The sequence below is a fragment of the Cherax quadricarinatus genome, chromosome 72 (genome assembly GCF_038502225.1).
Source record: "Cherax quadricarinatus isolate ZL_2023a chromosome 72, ASM3850222v1, whole genome shotgun sequence".
In the NCBI taxonomy this organism is placed as follows: domain Eukaryota; kingdom Metazoa; phylum Arthropoda; class Malacostraca; order Decapoda; family Parastacidae; genus Cherax; species Cherax quadricarinatus.
The window spans coordinates 7,059,787-7,076,643 of NC_091363.1; the positions used below are offsets into that span (position 1 = coordinate 7,059,787).

The 16,857-nt window shown below is 40.4% G+C and overlaps 2 protein-coding genes across 2 annotated transcripts in view; one reads left to right on the plus strand and one right to left on the minus strand.

The window, feature by feature from the left end:
• The first annotated feature begins 8,237 nt into the window (after positions 1–8,237).
• LOC128705174 (Krueppel-like factor 10) lies at positions 8,238–13,708 on the plus strand. Its single transcript, XM_070100223.1, is given in 5 exon segments — positions 8,238–8,247; positions 10,069–10,460; positions 10,462–10,566; positions 10,992–12,007; positions 12,009–13,708. Coding segments are annotated over 5 exon segments (1,623 nt in total). The 3' UTR covers positions 12,109–13,708.
• LOC128705173 (little elongation complex subunit 2-like) overlaps positions 13,698–16,857 on the minus strand; it is a 45,070-nt gene continuing 41,910 nt past the window's right edge. The window contains 1 exon segment of the mRNA XM_070100359.1: positions 13,698–16,122. Within this exon segment, the coding sequence (XP_069956460.1) occupies positions 15,953–16,122 (170 nt within the window). The 3' untranslated portion in view covers positions 13,698–15,952.

Genomic DNA, 16,857 nt, shown 5'->3' on the forward strand with positions numbered 1-16,857 from the left:
GGTATTCTGACTACCTTATGGAATATTAAGTAGTTTTTCGTCGCAGGGCAGCGCTCAGTGAATCCCTCACTACATAACATGCTGTAACTGAAACTAATTGCACACTCATTGTTATTTACATCCATGGAGCGCTAAACCCCTAGGGATTATACAGCGCCAAGGAAAGTGAGGGCAGTTTACGGTGGCCCGTGGCCTGGTGGCAAAGCTCTCGATGTACACGCCGAGAGGCCGGGTTCGATTCCCGACAAGGGTAAAAACATTGGGCGTATTTCCTTACACCGGTTGTCCATGTTCACTCATCAGTAAAATGAGTACCTGGGTGTGAGTCGACTAGTGTGGGTCGCATCCTGGAACAAAATTAAGTTAATTTGCCCGAATTGCTCTGCATAACAAGGTGCTTTCTATATAGCAGTATGTCATTGATGTCAGTTATGCCCATGTACCTTGCAGTGAGTGTTGTAGTTTCATTCCATATAGTGTATTTTGTTTGCAATGTATTTTGCCTCTCGTTTAGTTTCTCCATTTTGTGACTGAGCTTCAGCTATACAATTTTTGAGCAGGGCTTCAGAATTGCATTTGTTGCCACTGCAGGTTCCTCCCAGCGAGTACTGTATTAGAGATTTCAGCCTACGAACATTAGGCAATATGTTTTAAGGAGGGAAGAGGATGAGTCTTCAAGAGATGAAATAAAAATGTGTTAACACAATGCTCAGGAGATAACTTGCATGTTTCAAACAACACCCAGCAAGACTGACAGGGGTCTAATTCAGTCACTCTTCTAAACGATTAATTTTCTCAAATGTTAAACACTATATAAACCTTTATTTTTGTTAGTACAGCTTATTCTCTGGTAACTACTGTTACCAAATGGTTCTAATCATAACCATGATTTTTAAAGAGGTGGACCGGTAAGCCAGCGGAAGGCCTTGGTCAGATGTCTAAAAGCTCCACTGTGAGTCATCATATAATTAAGACCTGCGTCAGTAAACACTTGTCCTGTAGTGTGACAAACATAAGTAAGTAAGTAAGTTTATTCAGGTATACACAAATACAGTTACATAGAATTATCATACATAGCAGCATATGTGTAGAGAACTTAGGATAACCCAAAAAAGTCAGACAGAGTGACGTACTTACCTTTGGTAATTAATCTGGTAGACTGAATAGCACTGACTTACGTTTAATTCTTTCTTTCATGCTTTGTTTATATACTAATTGATGAAAATAAATAAATGAGCGATACAGCACATTGAATTATTTTATGCATATGTGAATATAATTTTTAAAATTAGAATTAAAAATTCGCCCCTCAAGGAGGTTCCTTGTTTTTGGTGATGGGCTCTTGATCTAGGGAATTGGATCTGTGTTCCAGTTCCGTGAATTAAGCCTGAATATCTTCCACCCCCCCTCCCCTCACAGGCGCTGTATAATCCCTATGGGTTTAGTGATCCCCACGATGATAATAATTATAATAATTATAGTCTTGTAACAAGGCCAAGGTCTTCACTGAAGACAAAGTAATGGTAAATTTCTGCACTAGTACAGTTTTAGCCAATGTCTTCAACCTTGTGTTTCAGACCAGAAAACTGCGACGAGGCCGCTGTTTAGCGGAGACAAGAAAACGGAAGGAATTACTCTCACGGGGGGATGGGGGCGCTATACCCGTAGGGATTCATAAAATGCCTGAGGAAATTAAGCGTATTCAGGTTCTCCTTAGATTAAGAGCCCTTCACCGATCAACAGGGAAGGAAGCAGCGCTGTATGACCCTTATGGGTTTAGCGCTTAGTTATGATAATAATAACAGGGAAGGAAACTTGAGAGTTAGATTTATGGTTTGTTTTGTATATCAAAAGTTAAATACGTTTCATTGTACGACTATCTTAATCTATGACATTTACGAAGCAAGAACTCGGTTGGTTAATAACCATCATGGTGGGTGGTTTTCCTGTGACTATTTTAATCAAGGGGGAGCGCTAAACCCGTAGGATTACGCAGCACCTGTGGGGGGGATGTGAAAGGTAATCAGGCTTAATTCAGGGAACCGGAGCACAAATCCAATTCCCTAGATCAAGAGCCCCTCACCAGCATCAAGGAACCTTCCTTGAGAGGTTCCCGTGACAAACTCTCACACAAGATGGGCTCTCTAATAAGAATATAGGTTCAGTATCTGTGGCATATACAGATTCAGAGATAGGATAAAAACATGCAAAAAATATATGCATATATGCGCAGAGGGTATAGCGTTTGGTCATGATAATAATAATAATTGGCATTGCGAAATAATAAGGTTATATGTATGCAAAGTTACAAGCATAGTGTACCACAGAAATAAATTTATCAGCAATTGGTGAACATTTCGTATAAAAAAATGATCAGTGGATCACGTCAAACAGTTAATGGGTCTGAACCTTGGAAAGTCAACACTGTATTTAATGGCAAACGTGGCTTTTCCAACGTTTTTCAATAGTTTATGAAAAGAGGTTTTTCTTGAAGGGTGGATAGGATTTAAAGAGCAGCCAAGTTTGGTCTGGTTGAACCTTGAATCACCTGTAACGGGAGAGGGGCCAAGGGTCAGCCAGGGAATGTGAGGTGGGTACTGGAGGGAAGGGGCCAGAACTAAGTTAGTTTAAAATGTTTATTATGCACCCCATACCCATCCTGTGGGCGGTAGTCAAAAGATTACAGAGGTACATAATTGGTCCAGGGACTGGACTCCAAAGTTTTGATAGCTGAGCAAGTTACAAAGGTAATGAACTAGATCTGGTCATAATCATGACCAAGTTACAAAGGTAATGAGCTCCAGGTAGGGGCAACTTGCTGCTGTTTGCAATGGCTGTCTACCGAGGAGAGACAGGCACCTAGCAACATCTGTTGTTGGGGCAATGGATGAATTCCCTGCTATGTTTGTTAACTGCTCATTACTCTGTAATTTGTCTATGATTGTAATCATGTGATAACGTGTTTATCATTCATTACCTTTGAAACTTGTCATGATTTTGACCAGCTCTTCCTGGAGCTCATTACCTTTGTAAATTCTCATGATTAATGTGTTTATGATTCATTACCTTTGCCAGAACTAAGAGGGCTGCTTCATATTAATACTTCTGGCGTCATGGGAAAGCGCTAAACCTGTAGGGGAAATACAGCTCCTGGGAAATGGGGGCTAGAGGTAATCAAATCCAAGGAAAGGAAGAATAGGGCTAGTTCATTGGATCAAGAACCTCTCACCGACACCAAGGCACCCCCCCCTCTCTGAGGGATATGTACTGTGGAAAATTGCATTTATCTGAATGTAACTCATTATATACATAACAGAAAATGATAACAAAGATAATTATTATTTATCAGAGTTACATAGACAAGTAGGAATTTGGGACACCTAGGTCGCAAAAATGTCCCCCTTCGATACCTACCACTGTCATATCCACAAGTTGCTCTGGACCTATTAATTAAATGAAATATACATACACCAGGAATACTGGTAAATATATAAATTTGTGGACGGTATTACCTGGAGTTTACCTGGAGAGAGTTTCGGGGGTCAACGCCCCCGCGGCCCGGTCTGTGACCAGGCCTCCTGGTGGATCAGCGCCTGATCAACCAGGCTGTTGCTGCTGGCTGCACGCAAACCAACGTACGAGCCACAGCCCGGCTGATCAGGAACTGACTTTAGGTGCTTGTCCAGTGCCAGCTTGAAGACTGCCAGGGGTCTGTTGGTAATCCCCCTTATGTGTGCTGGGAGGCAGTTGAACAGTTTCGGGCCCCTGACACTTATTGTATGGTCTCTTAACGTGCTAGTGACACCCCTGCTTTTCATTGGGGGGATGGTGCATCGTCTGCCAAGTCTTTTGCTTTCGTAGTGAGTGATTTTCGTGTGCAAGTTCGGTACTAGTCCCTCTAGGATTTTCCAGGTGTATATAATCATGTATCTCTCCCTCCTGCGTTCCAGGGAATACAGGTTTAGAAACCTCAAGCGCTCCCAGTAATTGAGGTGTTTTATCTCCGTTATGCGCGCCGTGAAAGTTCTCTGTACATTTTCTAGGTCGGCAATTTCACCTGCCTTGAAAGGTGCTGTTAGAGTGCAGCAATATTCCAGCCTAGATAGAACAAGTGACCTGAAGAGTGTCATCATGGGCTTGGCCTCCCTAGTTTTGAAGGTTCTCATTATCCATCCTGTCATTTTTCTAGCAGATGCGATTGATACAATGTTATGGTCCTTGAAGTTGAGATCCTCCGACATAATCACTCCCAGGTCTTTGACGTTGGTGTTTCGCTCTATTTTGTGGCCAGAATTTGTTTTGTACTCTGATGAAGATTTAATTTCCTCATGTTTACCATATCTGAGTAATTGAAATTTCTCATCGTTGAACTTCATATTGTTTTCTGCAGCCCACTGAAAGATTTGGTTGATGTCCGCCTGGAGCCTTGCAGTGTCTGCAATGGAAGACACTGTCATGCAGATTCGGGTGTCATCTGCAAAGGAAGACACGGTGCTGTGGCTGACATCCTTGTCTATGTCGGATATGAGGATGAGGAACAAGATGGGAGCTAGTACTGTGCCTTGTGGAACAGAGCTTTTCACCGTAGCTGCCTCGGACTTTACTCTGTTGACGACTACTCTCTGTGTTCTGTTAGTGAGGAAATTATAGATCCATCGACCGACTTTTCCTGTTATTCCTTTAGCGCGCATTTTGTGCGCTATTACGCCATGGTCACACTTGTCGAAGGCTTTTGCAAAGTCTGTATATATTACATCTGCATTCTTTTTGTCTTCTAGTGCATTTAGGACCTTGTCGTAGTGATCCAGTAGTTGAGACAGACAGGAGCGACCTGTTCTAAACCCATGTTGCCCTGGGTTGTGTAACTGATGGGTTTCTAGATGGGTGGTGATCTTGCTTCTTAGGACCCTTTCAAAGATTTTTATATGGGATGTTAGTGCTATTGGTCTGTAGTTCTTTGCTGTTGCTTTACTGCCCCCTTTGTGGAGTGGGGCTATGTCTGTTGTTTTTAGTAACTGAGGGACGACCCCCGTGTCCATGCTCCCTCTCCATGGGATGGAAAAGGCTCGTGATAGGGGCTTCTTGCAGTTCTTGATGAACACAGAGTTCCATGAGTCTGGCCCTGGGGCAGAGTGCATGGGCATGTCATTTATCGCCTGTTCGAAGTCATTTGGCGTCAGGATAACATCGGATAGGCTTGTGTTAATCAAATTTTGTGGCTCTCTCATAAAAAATTTATTTTGATCTTCGACTCTCAGTCTGGTTAGCGGCTTGCTAAAAACTGAGTCATATTGGGACTTGAGTAGCTCACTCATTTCCTTGCTGTCATCTGTGTAGGACCCATCTTGTTTAAGTAGGGGCCCAATACTGGACGTTGTTCTCGATTTTGATTTGGCATAGGAGAAGAAATACTTTGGGTTTCTTTCGATTTCATTTATGGCTTTTAGTTCTTCCCGCGATTCCTGACTCCTAAAGGATTCTTTTAGCTTAAGTTCGATGCTTGCTATTTCTCTGACCAGTGTCTCCCTGCGCATTTCAGATATATTGACCTCTTTTAGCCGCTCTGTTATTCTTTTCCGTCGCCTGTAAAGGGAGCGCCTGTCTCTTTCTATTTTACATCTACTCCTCCTTTTTCTTAGAGGAATAAGCCTTGCGCATACATCGAGTGCCACCGAGTTAATCTGTTCTAGGCATAAGTTTGGGTCTGTGTTGCTTAGTATATCTTCCCAGCTTATATCGGTTAGGACTTGGTTTACTTGGTCCCACTTTATGTTTTTGTTATTGAAGTTGAATTTGGTGAATGCTCCCTCGTGACTAGTCTCATTTTGTCGGTCTGGGGCTCCACGCATACATGTCTGAACCTCAATTATGTTGTGATCTGAGTATATTGTTTTTGATATGGTGACATTTCTTATCAGATCATCATTGTTAGTGAAGATGAGGTCTAGTGTATTCTCCAGTCTAGTAGGCTCTATTATTTGCTGGTTTAAATTGAATTTTGTGCAGAGATTTAAAAGCTCGTGTGAGTGTGAGTTTTCATCAGAGCTGCCTCCTGGTGTTATTACTGCAACAATATTATTTGCTATATTCCTCCATTTTAGGTGCCTTAAGTTGAAATCCCCCAGGAGCAAGATGTTGGGTGCAGGAGCTGGAAGATTTTCCAGACAGTGGTCAATTTTTAACAGCTGTTCCTGGAATTGCTGGGATGTTGCATCCGGAGGCTTGTAGACTACCACAATGACTAGGTTTTGGTTCTCGACCTTTACTGCTAAAACTTCCACTACGTCATTTGAGGCATTAAGCAGTTCTGTGCAAACAAGTGACTCTGCAATGTACAGGCCAACCCCCCCCCCTTTTGCCTGTTCACTCTGTCACATCTGTATAGGTTGTAACCTGGGATCCATATTTCGTTGTCCAAGTGATCCTTTATGTGGGTCTCAGTGAAAGCCGCGAACATTGCCTTTGCCTCTGCAAGCAGTCCACGGATGAAAGGTATTTTGTTTGTTGCTGGCTTTAGACCCTGTATATTTGCAAAGAAGAATGTTATCGGACTGGTGGTATTGTTGGTACTGGGGGGGGATTTTTTTTCCGGCATTAGTGTCTGTATTTGTTGGTTTGGAGTGGAGGCCATCGACTGTGGTTCCACTCCAGGAATGACTGGATTTGGTGTACGATTTCTGCCATTTCCTGCCAGTTTTTTTTCCTTCCTGGCACTAAAAAACCTCTCCCTCTTGAGTGGCTGTGGCTACCCAGGTTTTCCCATGGCCTGGATGTTTTGTATCTTTTTGTCCCCTTTAGATGGTATGCCTGGCAATTTAAGTTATAGCACAGTCTTTCCTGTACTGAAGAGGTACACATTTCAGGGTGAAAAAGCTTACAGGAAGGGAGTTTGCATTTTCCTGTTGTCATATGGGCATGACATTTTCTAGGGTGGTCATAGTTGCATGTCCCATCTGTTTTTCCAGATTTCCCATGCCAGCAGATACCAAGTGCATAGTATGTGCACAGGCTTGGTTTCCGTTTGCCTTGGGTTTCTGTGACTGTATTCCCTGTTGGTGCATGTTTCCCTGTCTTATTCCTATCCTCCCTAGCACCAACAATGGAGCTCCCACCAGTTGTTTTTGGTAATTTATCCTCACTATTGCTATTGGAGTCCTCTTGTTTGCTATTTCCTGCGGTATTTCTAGTTTGCAATATTGGTTTTATCTTATCTTTGACTACACTTGTTTCCCTACTATGGCTCCTGTCCTCTATGAGGTCATTTATATGTATTCCTTCCTGCGTATAATTCCCGACTACCTGGACAAAATCTCCAGCTTCACCATTACGGTATATTAAAAATTAAAGAATAATTATAGATATACACAATTACATAACAGAAAGAAAATATATCTTAATATCACTCACCAATTTGACTGGAGATTAATGTGTATCATACTCAGAAAACCTCACTCTAACTAAATCTATGAAAATAATGCTGGCCAGAATTACACACAAATCTAGAGAGCTTATCTGAGGTTCCTGGAGCTGTCTTGTCCAGTCGTCTGATATCTCAAGTTATGCAGGAATGCACATCCACCAATTTCGCCTCCTATTTGAGAGGTGTCAACACAATTTTAACCTCTAGAGCACGAAAAATTCTTCCCATTACACCAACGTTTGTACAAAATTCAAAACCAAGATGGCGAGTCTCGTCTGCGCAGACGCAGGCTTTCCGTTTGCTATGACATAAATATTATTAAATACAGTATGGCCATCTATTTACATATAAATATTGAATTTATGGAAAATATATACAGTATTTTCCACATGTACATGCAGAAATATGTATCTCTTAGTGTATATACATAGGGAGATGTATCTGTATATACAGTGAAGTTTGTATTTTATAAAAATTGATGTGTGTAATGTATATACACCAGTGTAAATGAGTATGAACAAATGTGTAACGTATACATACCAATATGTGTATTGCATGTACACCAATATGGGTATTGCATGTACACTACTGTATTGTACATACACGGGGGGGGGGATGTGGAAGGCATTCAGGCTTAATTCGGGGGGAGCACAGATCCAATTTCCTAAATCAAGAGCCCCTCACCAACATCAAGGAACCTTCCTTGAGGGGTTTCCAGCAGGAGTCAGCACCAAAACGAATGTAACAGGAAGTTAATAGATGGCACTAGCCTAGTAGTTCATGTGTCCGAGGTAATTAGGTTACAAAAAAAGTCCTAATGATCTCAAGTTAGTCACGGTCAGCCAGCACACCAAGTAACTCTAGCCTCTTATAATGTTTCCATTAGAAAAGACTTAAATTATCCAACAACTTATGTTCCGCTAATCGAAGTGTAGAAATAATGTCTCAGCCCACCAGAAATAGTGGTTGTTATCAATAAACTGGGATATTATGATAAATAATGCAATGTTTAATGTAGCCCACAACATCTGAGCCCCAAATAAGGTCTTAACCAGGGGTAAGGAACTTTTTCATTAGAGGTCAAAAGTTACTCCTGTGAGTGCATCGAGCGGAATAAACTTAATGGTTAATGTGATTTAAATTATTATTATAATAAAAAAGAAGCGCTAAGCCACAAGGGCTATACAGCAATGTGATTTAAAGCCTATGTACTACACGAGGGTTATTAAGGGGTGAAATAAGGGAATTAAAGTTGCCAAACAACATAATGGAGCCTCAGGGCAGGACGGGCGCCGTGCTGTCTACCACGGCTCCCTCGTTTTAAATGATGATTTCATCCACAGCGGCTCTTAATCCGGGTCATTGGAGCTAGCTCTCCTTTTCCATGGATCGTGGCTGGTTACCTCAGATTTCCCCTTATGTGTAACCCTTAAAGATTTAGCGCTTCCAGGTGAAAATGATAGTTGCCCTAGATATCTTCAAGCAGCCTCATGCTAGGATGTTATTTATATATATATCCTCTCATATATTCCCTCTTATATAGCCCCTCCTATATAGTCCCCTATATCCTGTCTTAAAATATCTAGCCTAGACATGCCTCGCAGTAATGGTTTCAAGTTGGAAAAATTCAGATTCAGGAAGGATATAGGAAAGCACTGGTTTGGTAATAGAGTTGTGGATGAGTGGAACAACTCCCAAGTACAGTTATTGAGGCTAAAACGTTGTGTAGTTTTAAAAATAGGTTAGATAAATACATGACTGGGTGTGAGTTGGACCTCACTAACTTGTGCTACTAGGTCAGTTGCCGTGTTCCTTCCTTAAGTGAATGTGACCTGACCTGACTAGGTTGGGTCATTGGCTTAAGCCACTAGAAGACGAACCTGCCTAGCATGGGCCAGTAGGCCTGCTGCAGTGTTCCATCTTCCTTATGTTATACAACTCATGGGCCAGTAGGCCTGTTGCAGTGTTCCATCTTCCTTATAGTATAGTACCTGGGAAAGGGGGAACATTCAGGTTTGATCTAAGAAAGGGGAGGATAAGTTCAATTTTTGGACCAAGAGCCCCTTGTTGGTCAACCAGGTTGTTGCTGGTGGTTTTGTACCAGGCTTGTCTGGTGCTTGCCAGGTCAACCAGGTTGTTGTTGCTGGTGGTTTTCTACCAGGCTTGTCTGGTGCTTACTTGGTCAACCAGGTTGTTGTTGCTGGTGGATTTGTACCAGGCTTGTCTGGTGCTTGCCAGGTCAAATCTTGTGAATATCTGCTGATAATACATAATAATGGGAACTTAAGCCCCAAATAATAATAGTAGTAATAATAATAATAATAATAATAATAATAATAATAATAATAATAATAATAATAATAATAATAATGATTATTCAAGTCCCCTAGCCCCTTCTTCCAAACCTCTGGATTATTATTATTTTTTTTATTATAATCAAAAAGAAGCGCTGGAGCTGCCTGTTCCCCAGTCTGTATTCTATATCTTATATCTGGTCTTCTCTCTCCTCCAGTTTCCATAACTTCGCACTTACCGAGGATAGAACATGGCACAATGTTTATCTTTAATTAAAAATATTCGTACCATAATTTACTTGTACAGTTGCAATATTCATGTTTGTTCTTTCTTTTACAGGCAGAAGACTTGAGAACATTGTGCCCAAAAGACTGGAGGAGCAAGTGATCACAGATACTCATCATACACAGAGAGAGCCTACAAGCAAATTGTAAAGGAATACAGATACACAGAACTGGGAGATAACAGACAGATTAACCAAGAAGATAATAAACAGAAAGGCTTGGATGAATATCGAGATAGAAGCAGAGAGGATCTTAGACAAGCAGGGTTGAAAGACTACAGAAGCCCAGTTTATGGAGGTTCTGTCCCATCGAGGCCAGACAACAACTTTGCACACACTGGTGCCGAAGACCTGGAAGCAGTGGAGATGTTGCTTTCATTCTCTCAGCATGACATGAGATGGAACAGCCCAGTGTGTGAGAACAACATCCCAGAGCTGCCACCATCACCACCATCCTCACACGGGGGGGATCTCTCCCTCTCATCCACTAGAGTCAGACGTGGAAGGGTTGTGTGATACATACATCTTTGTCCAGAAAGGACTAGTGAAAGAACCTGAATTTGCCAAGGTAAATGGAGATTATTTGTCTTTCATCTTGAAGGTTTAGTTAGCTCATTGTTATAATAAAAAAGAAGTGCTAAATCCACTAGGGTCGAGTTAGCTCATCACACTTAAATATAAACAAATCTTCAGTTAAATTTCTCAACGTAATGATGATTATGACAAGAGAATAGTTATAATGATTAAATTGATTAATAACTGATTAGTTTCAAGATAAAAAGTTAACAAAATTGTGAATGTCAGACATTGACATTGTAGCATAAATTACATTAGCATTTTGAGTAGTTTGATTGCTGCAACACATGAAGTGAGCTCCATTACTTCTTGAGCTGAATGGCCCACAGGGGTTTAGTGCCTTATATAGCGTATGCTACAAATACTACTACTAATAAAGCATTTGTATTCTTATATGTATATTTTTTTGTGTTTCAGATCTTGATGAATGAGACTCCACCACACACCCCATGTACTCCTCCTCGTTCTCCCAGCCCTGCTCTCTCCCCCAGCCCAGCTGTGTCCCCTAGCCCGGCTGTCTTCTCCAGCTTTACATCAGGAGCATCCGCACCGGGGTCCCTGTCTGGGGTTCCTGTCTCGGTCATCGTCAAAGCAGACAGAAGGTTGCCCCAGGAGTCAAGAGGTGAGAGACCTCGCACATTAGCTGAACGCAAAATATATGATAACAGTGATTTTAATTGTAAAGACGAGGAAGAGAAAGGATATTTTAATAATGAACGTCAGTATACGTTCCTGCCTTCAACTTACAACAGCAGCACTAATAACCTTTGCCCACCACGCAAGGTTAACAATGCTCAGGAGCAAATCTTTGTGCATAACAAGGACACAGACCGTGGAGCTCAAGGAACACCCATTGCTAGCGACAGTAAGTGCTACTTTGTACCTGTTCAGCAACCTCCTAATGAAGCCACACACAAAAATATCTCCGTCTCTAGTAGAGCACCGTGTGCTAGTAATAAGCTTGTGGCAATTGCACCAAAGATGCCGTCTGTGATTCCAGTAAACTCTGGCAGCTCAGTGTTCCTGGCTCAGATTAATGGATCTCCCACTGTGATTCCAGCAGCTGGTGCTGGGATCACTCATCTAATTGTAACAACTCCTGGAAGTAATGGTACTACTGTTTCGCAGGTGCTGTCACCCATTTTGGTTTCAGCATCCCCAGAACAAACTCCACAGGAAGATAGAAAAAGAGCGTTTAAGTGTTCATTTGAAGGCTGTGATGAAACGTATTACAAATCATCTCATCTTAAATCGCACATGAGATCACACACGGGCAAAAAACCTTACCAGTGTTCTTGGAATGGCTGTGACAGACGTTTTGCCAGAGCAGACGAATTATCCAGCCACAGGAGAACTAATACCGGAGAGAAAAAGTTTGAATGCACATCGTGCAACACAAAATTCATGCGTTCTGATCACTTAGCCAAACACATGGAGACACACCCACCGCAGGATTGGGGTTCCAGTGGCTTCTAAAGTCTCGACCCTGGCACCTGCTATCAGCTTCATAGCAGTGCCTACTCAACCCCAGTGACCTGATCTCATTTTGACATCATGTATGAAACATTGTTAAACCTGTGCTATGCTTGTGGGGATGTTGCAGCAGTAAGGTACTAATGATCACTCAATTTACAGTAACTGGATTTTATATCAATTACATTTCATAGGGAAGTGCTAAACCTGTAGGGGTTATACAACACCTGGGAAATGACAGGTAATTAGGTTTAATCCATGGTAGTATTATTATTAAAGACAAGCACTAAACCCAGTTGGGTCATACAGTGCTGCTGATCCAAGGAAAAAGTAGCTTCAGATCCTTGGATCAGGAGCCCTTCACCAGGCTCAGGGTACCTTGAAGGGTTCAACATTGATTCAGTAGAAGGTATTAACATTTAAAAAATTGTTACATGACAATTTTCTTTTTCAACACATCGACCGTATCCCATCAAGGCAGGGTGACCTAAAAAGAAAAACTTTTGTTTTTCTTTTTAAATTTAGTAATTTATACTGGAGAAGGGGTTACTAGCCCCTTGCTCCCAATGACAATTATCACGTAAAATTTATTTTTGCTATTTAATTAGAATGTGTATTATATTACTGTGGGGTAGGTCAAACTTTACTGCCCAAAATAAGGGAATACATCACTCAAGTGAGTTTTTATACAATTCCAGTGTGGATGCTTGTATCATGCAATTTATATACTTATAAAGGCATGACAATCTTGGTAACCTTATTTACATTAAGGAAATATGGTTTGTACTTTTCATAAGAATTGTGTAAATGTGTTTGTGTAAAATATGTTTAGGTCAGAGTTTCTAAGTTTATGATTATCATGGGAGAGTGCAATACCTGTAGGGGATATACGGCGCCTGGGGAATGGGAGGTAATTGGGTTTGATCAAAGGAAAGGGAGGCTAGTTCCAATTCCTTGGGTCAAAAGCCCTTCAGTATCAAGGCACTGTTCCACCCTTGAAGAGTCTGTAGCAATGGTTCCCAAACTTAGTCATTTACTCCTTGGCATTTTACACTAAACCTTTATCCCTTTGTACAGATGTCAAAAATAACTTAATACAAATAATAGTTAAAGATATGCAGATAGGATTAAATGGTTTGTTAATAGGGTTTAAAGCTTATTGACTACACAAGGGTCATTAAGGCTGCATGGTAACCTTTTCACCACAAGACAAAAATACTTAAATAGGGATTTAAAGTCTCAGCATATATACACTGAGATAAATACACCTTGCAGTGTGTATATCCTGTGAAAATTAAATTAATTTTTATTCAATATTGATAAATACTGAATACAAAGTTAAAAAAAAAAAAATCAACAATAACATCAACATTATAAATCTCACCTGCGTACCCCAAAAACTTCTTCTCGTACCCCTGGGGTAGGTCATGGTACCCCAGTTTGGGAACCTCTGGTCTAACATACATGGGGATTCAGGGCCTCAAGTTCAGTCCTTGTCTTACGTGCTCTTCTAAAGCGTACCAAATTTATTGTGATGTATATATTTATTTCGTGTTTACTGTTATATTTGTGAATTTAATCACATCCAAAGATGTAAGATTTTATATTCTTTATAATACAAAACCCTGATGGGGATAAAATAAAAGGATATCCTATTACAACTTTTAATTTATCCAAATTATTATTGTGTTAAAATGACTTTAAAATTATTACAGAATGTTCATGGGAAAGCACTAAACCCATAAGGGACATACAGCTCCTCAAGAATGGGCATTATGTTTGATCCTAGGAAATGGAGATGACTGAGTTCCTTGGATCTAGATCCCATTACCAGCATCAAGGCACCCATTACTCCCTAACGAGGCCTGGTAGTAAGATGGGATTATAATAATGGGGAAGCAATAAGCCCATAGTCAAACACAGCATTAGAAATAGGTTTGATCCAAGGAATGAGAGGGTAGGTAGCTCTTTGATCAAGAGCCCTACAGCATCAAGGTACATCCCATGAAGAGATACAAAAGCAAGAATATAACAGCACTGTATGACCCTTATAGGTTTAGTGCTTAGTTATGATTATAATAAACATATATACAGTATATTAACAGCCAATTATTAATAATACAGTATATTAACAGTCAATTATTAATAATACAATATGTAAACAGCCAATAATTAATAACATCACTAAATTACTCCCTTCAAGGGAGGTTCCATGATGCTGGTGAGGGGCTCTTGATCTAGGGAATTGGATCTGTGCTCCGGTTCCCTGAACTGAGCCTGAATACCTTCCATTCCCCCCCCCACAGGCACTGTATAATCCTACGAGTTTAGTGCCCCCCCCTCCCCCATGATTATAACAATTATCACTAAATTACCGAAATGGAAAATTTATAAAAGGAACTATATAAGGTTGGAGGGAGGGGGTAAAGGAGGTTTTGTGTGCGAGGGGCTTGGACTTCCAGCAGGCGTGCGCGAGCGTGTTTGATAGGAGTGAATGGAGACGAATGGTTTTTAATACTTGACGTGCTGTTGGAGTGTGAGCAAAGTAACATTTATGAAGGGGTTCAGGGAAACCGGCAGGCCGGACTTGAGTCCTGGAGATGGGAAGTACAGTGCCTGCACTCTGAAGGAGGGGTGTTAATGTTGCAGTTTAAAAACTGTACTGTAAAGCACCCTTCTGGCAAGACAGTGATGGAGTGAATGATGGTGAAAGTTTTTCTTTTTCGGGCCACCCTGCCTTGGCGGGAATCGGCCAATGTGATAATAAAAAAAAAAATATATATATATAAGGAAATTTTTTCTATAAAAATTTGTTTAAATTCAAGTGTGTTGAGATCAGTGAGCAGGAAAAATAAACTGTTCTAGAAGTTACCTGCACTAAACTGTTTTGTAAGAGAAGACTTGACGATACGTGTAAAGAATAAAGTCACATTACTGGCTGCAGCAATTTACAATTTATAGAGGAATTTTTAAGAGTATGTCTTAGTTTGTGGGTGTTGAGTCATAGCTCCTGGCCATCATCCCTCTTAACTCATGACTAATCACACTAATTTCTATTATAATTATTATTATTCTTACTTGGACCCTGGGTGAATATAATGATCTGGGATGACCAAAACAATGTCTAAAGTTTCCTTTCCAATTTGTGGGTTAGTTGTAAAATACATTTTTTATTTATTAACACATCAGCCATTTCCCACTAAGGCAGGGTAACCTGAAAAAGAAGAAACACTTTCATCATCACTCACTCCATCACTGTCTTGCCACAGGAGTGCCCACACTACAGTTCAAAACCCCTCCTTCAGAGTGCAGGAACTGTACTTCCCACCTCCAGGACTCAAGTCCATATACAGTGGAACCTCGGCTTTCCTATGACCTAGTCTGTACGTAAAACTATTGTTGTTCTCTATAAAATGCATTTTTTGTTAATATTTTTGGGTGTCTGGAATGGATTAATTGGATTTACATTATTTCTTACGTGAAATGTTAAAAAAAAAAAAACATTTTGTAAAGAAAAACTATAGTTTTACATACAGACTAGGGCATACGAAAACCAAGGTTCCACTGTAATTCAAATGCTGCACTGCACTGTAACATTGTTGTACTGTCAGTAAACAGAAGATGTACATCTTCTCATTGTTTCAATGTTTATAGCCACGCTCTTCTATATTCATGGAAAGCACGTAACCTGTTAGAGACATAGTCTTGCATGGCAAAGGAAAAAATATAGATGGGAAGAGGGAAAGGCTGGAGTGGCTAATAAATAAACATTGACAATAAGGATAGAGGCTGAAGTTGTTGAAACAGGTCAGTGTCAGTTATGAGATGATAGAGAGAGACACCACACACTCTTCAGAAGACATCTCTTGTACATATTCTTCTATGTCTTTTCATGACCACATTCTTCACAGCATCTCTCTTCTTCTCCTCCTTACTGTTCCAGTATTTTTAATGGCTTCCATATAGTCTTCTGTCGCATCTTCCTCTTTTGGTTTGTCAAGGTCTTCTAATTTTCTCTTCAGTTTTGCTTTCTCCTTTATTTTACGCTTTTCTCCTTTTGTGAGGACCTTCGTGGCTGTTGAAAAGATAATTATCGTTATTATTTAATATACAGAATATGAAAGACATAAAATAAAGAACATTATACAGTTTTGCATGACACATCACGTAATAGATTATTTCGGATGTACGGAACTGTAATTCCATGTTGTTCTTGACGTTGAAAAATTATTTTATATTGAGCAAATTAAAAAATGTGTTTCACCAGTAAGTCTAAGGGACAGTTTCATTCCATTAACTTGTATAAATCAACCAAATAGCATTCAAATTTGTTATAATAAATTAAGAATTTTCCTACTGCAACAGTATGGCTGTTAATTAATTCTTGATTTTTGTATGAGTTTGATGCTCAAACAAATAATTTTTTTTTTGAGGTAACCATTTTTCATAACCTGTGATAACTTTAATATAGCTAAAAGGCAGTTTTTTTTATACAGAAGGAGGTTACTAGACCCCTGCTCCCAGCAATTTAGTCACCTCTTACAACATGCATGGCTTACGAAAGAAGGTTTCTTCTTCACTTTCCCATGGAGTAGAAGGTAGTTGTTATTATTATTATACAGGCTGGCCCCAGTTATACAGCAGGTTAGGTTCCAGGTTACTGCTGTAAAGGAGGGCCTTACTTATACAGTAGATTAAGCTCTGGGTTACTGCTGTAAAGGAGGGCCTTACTTATACAGCAGATTAAGCTCTGGGTTACTGCTGTAAAGGAGGGCCTTACTTATACAGCAGATTAAGTCTGGGTTACTGC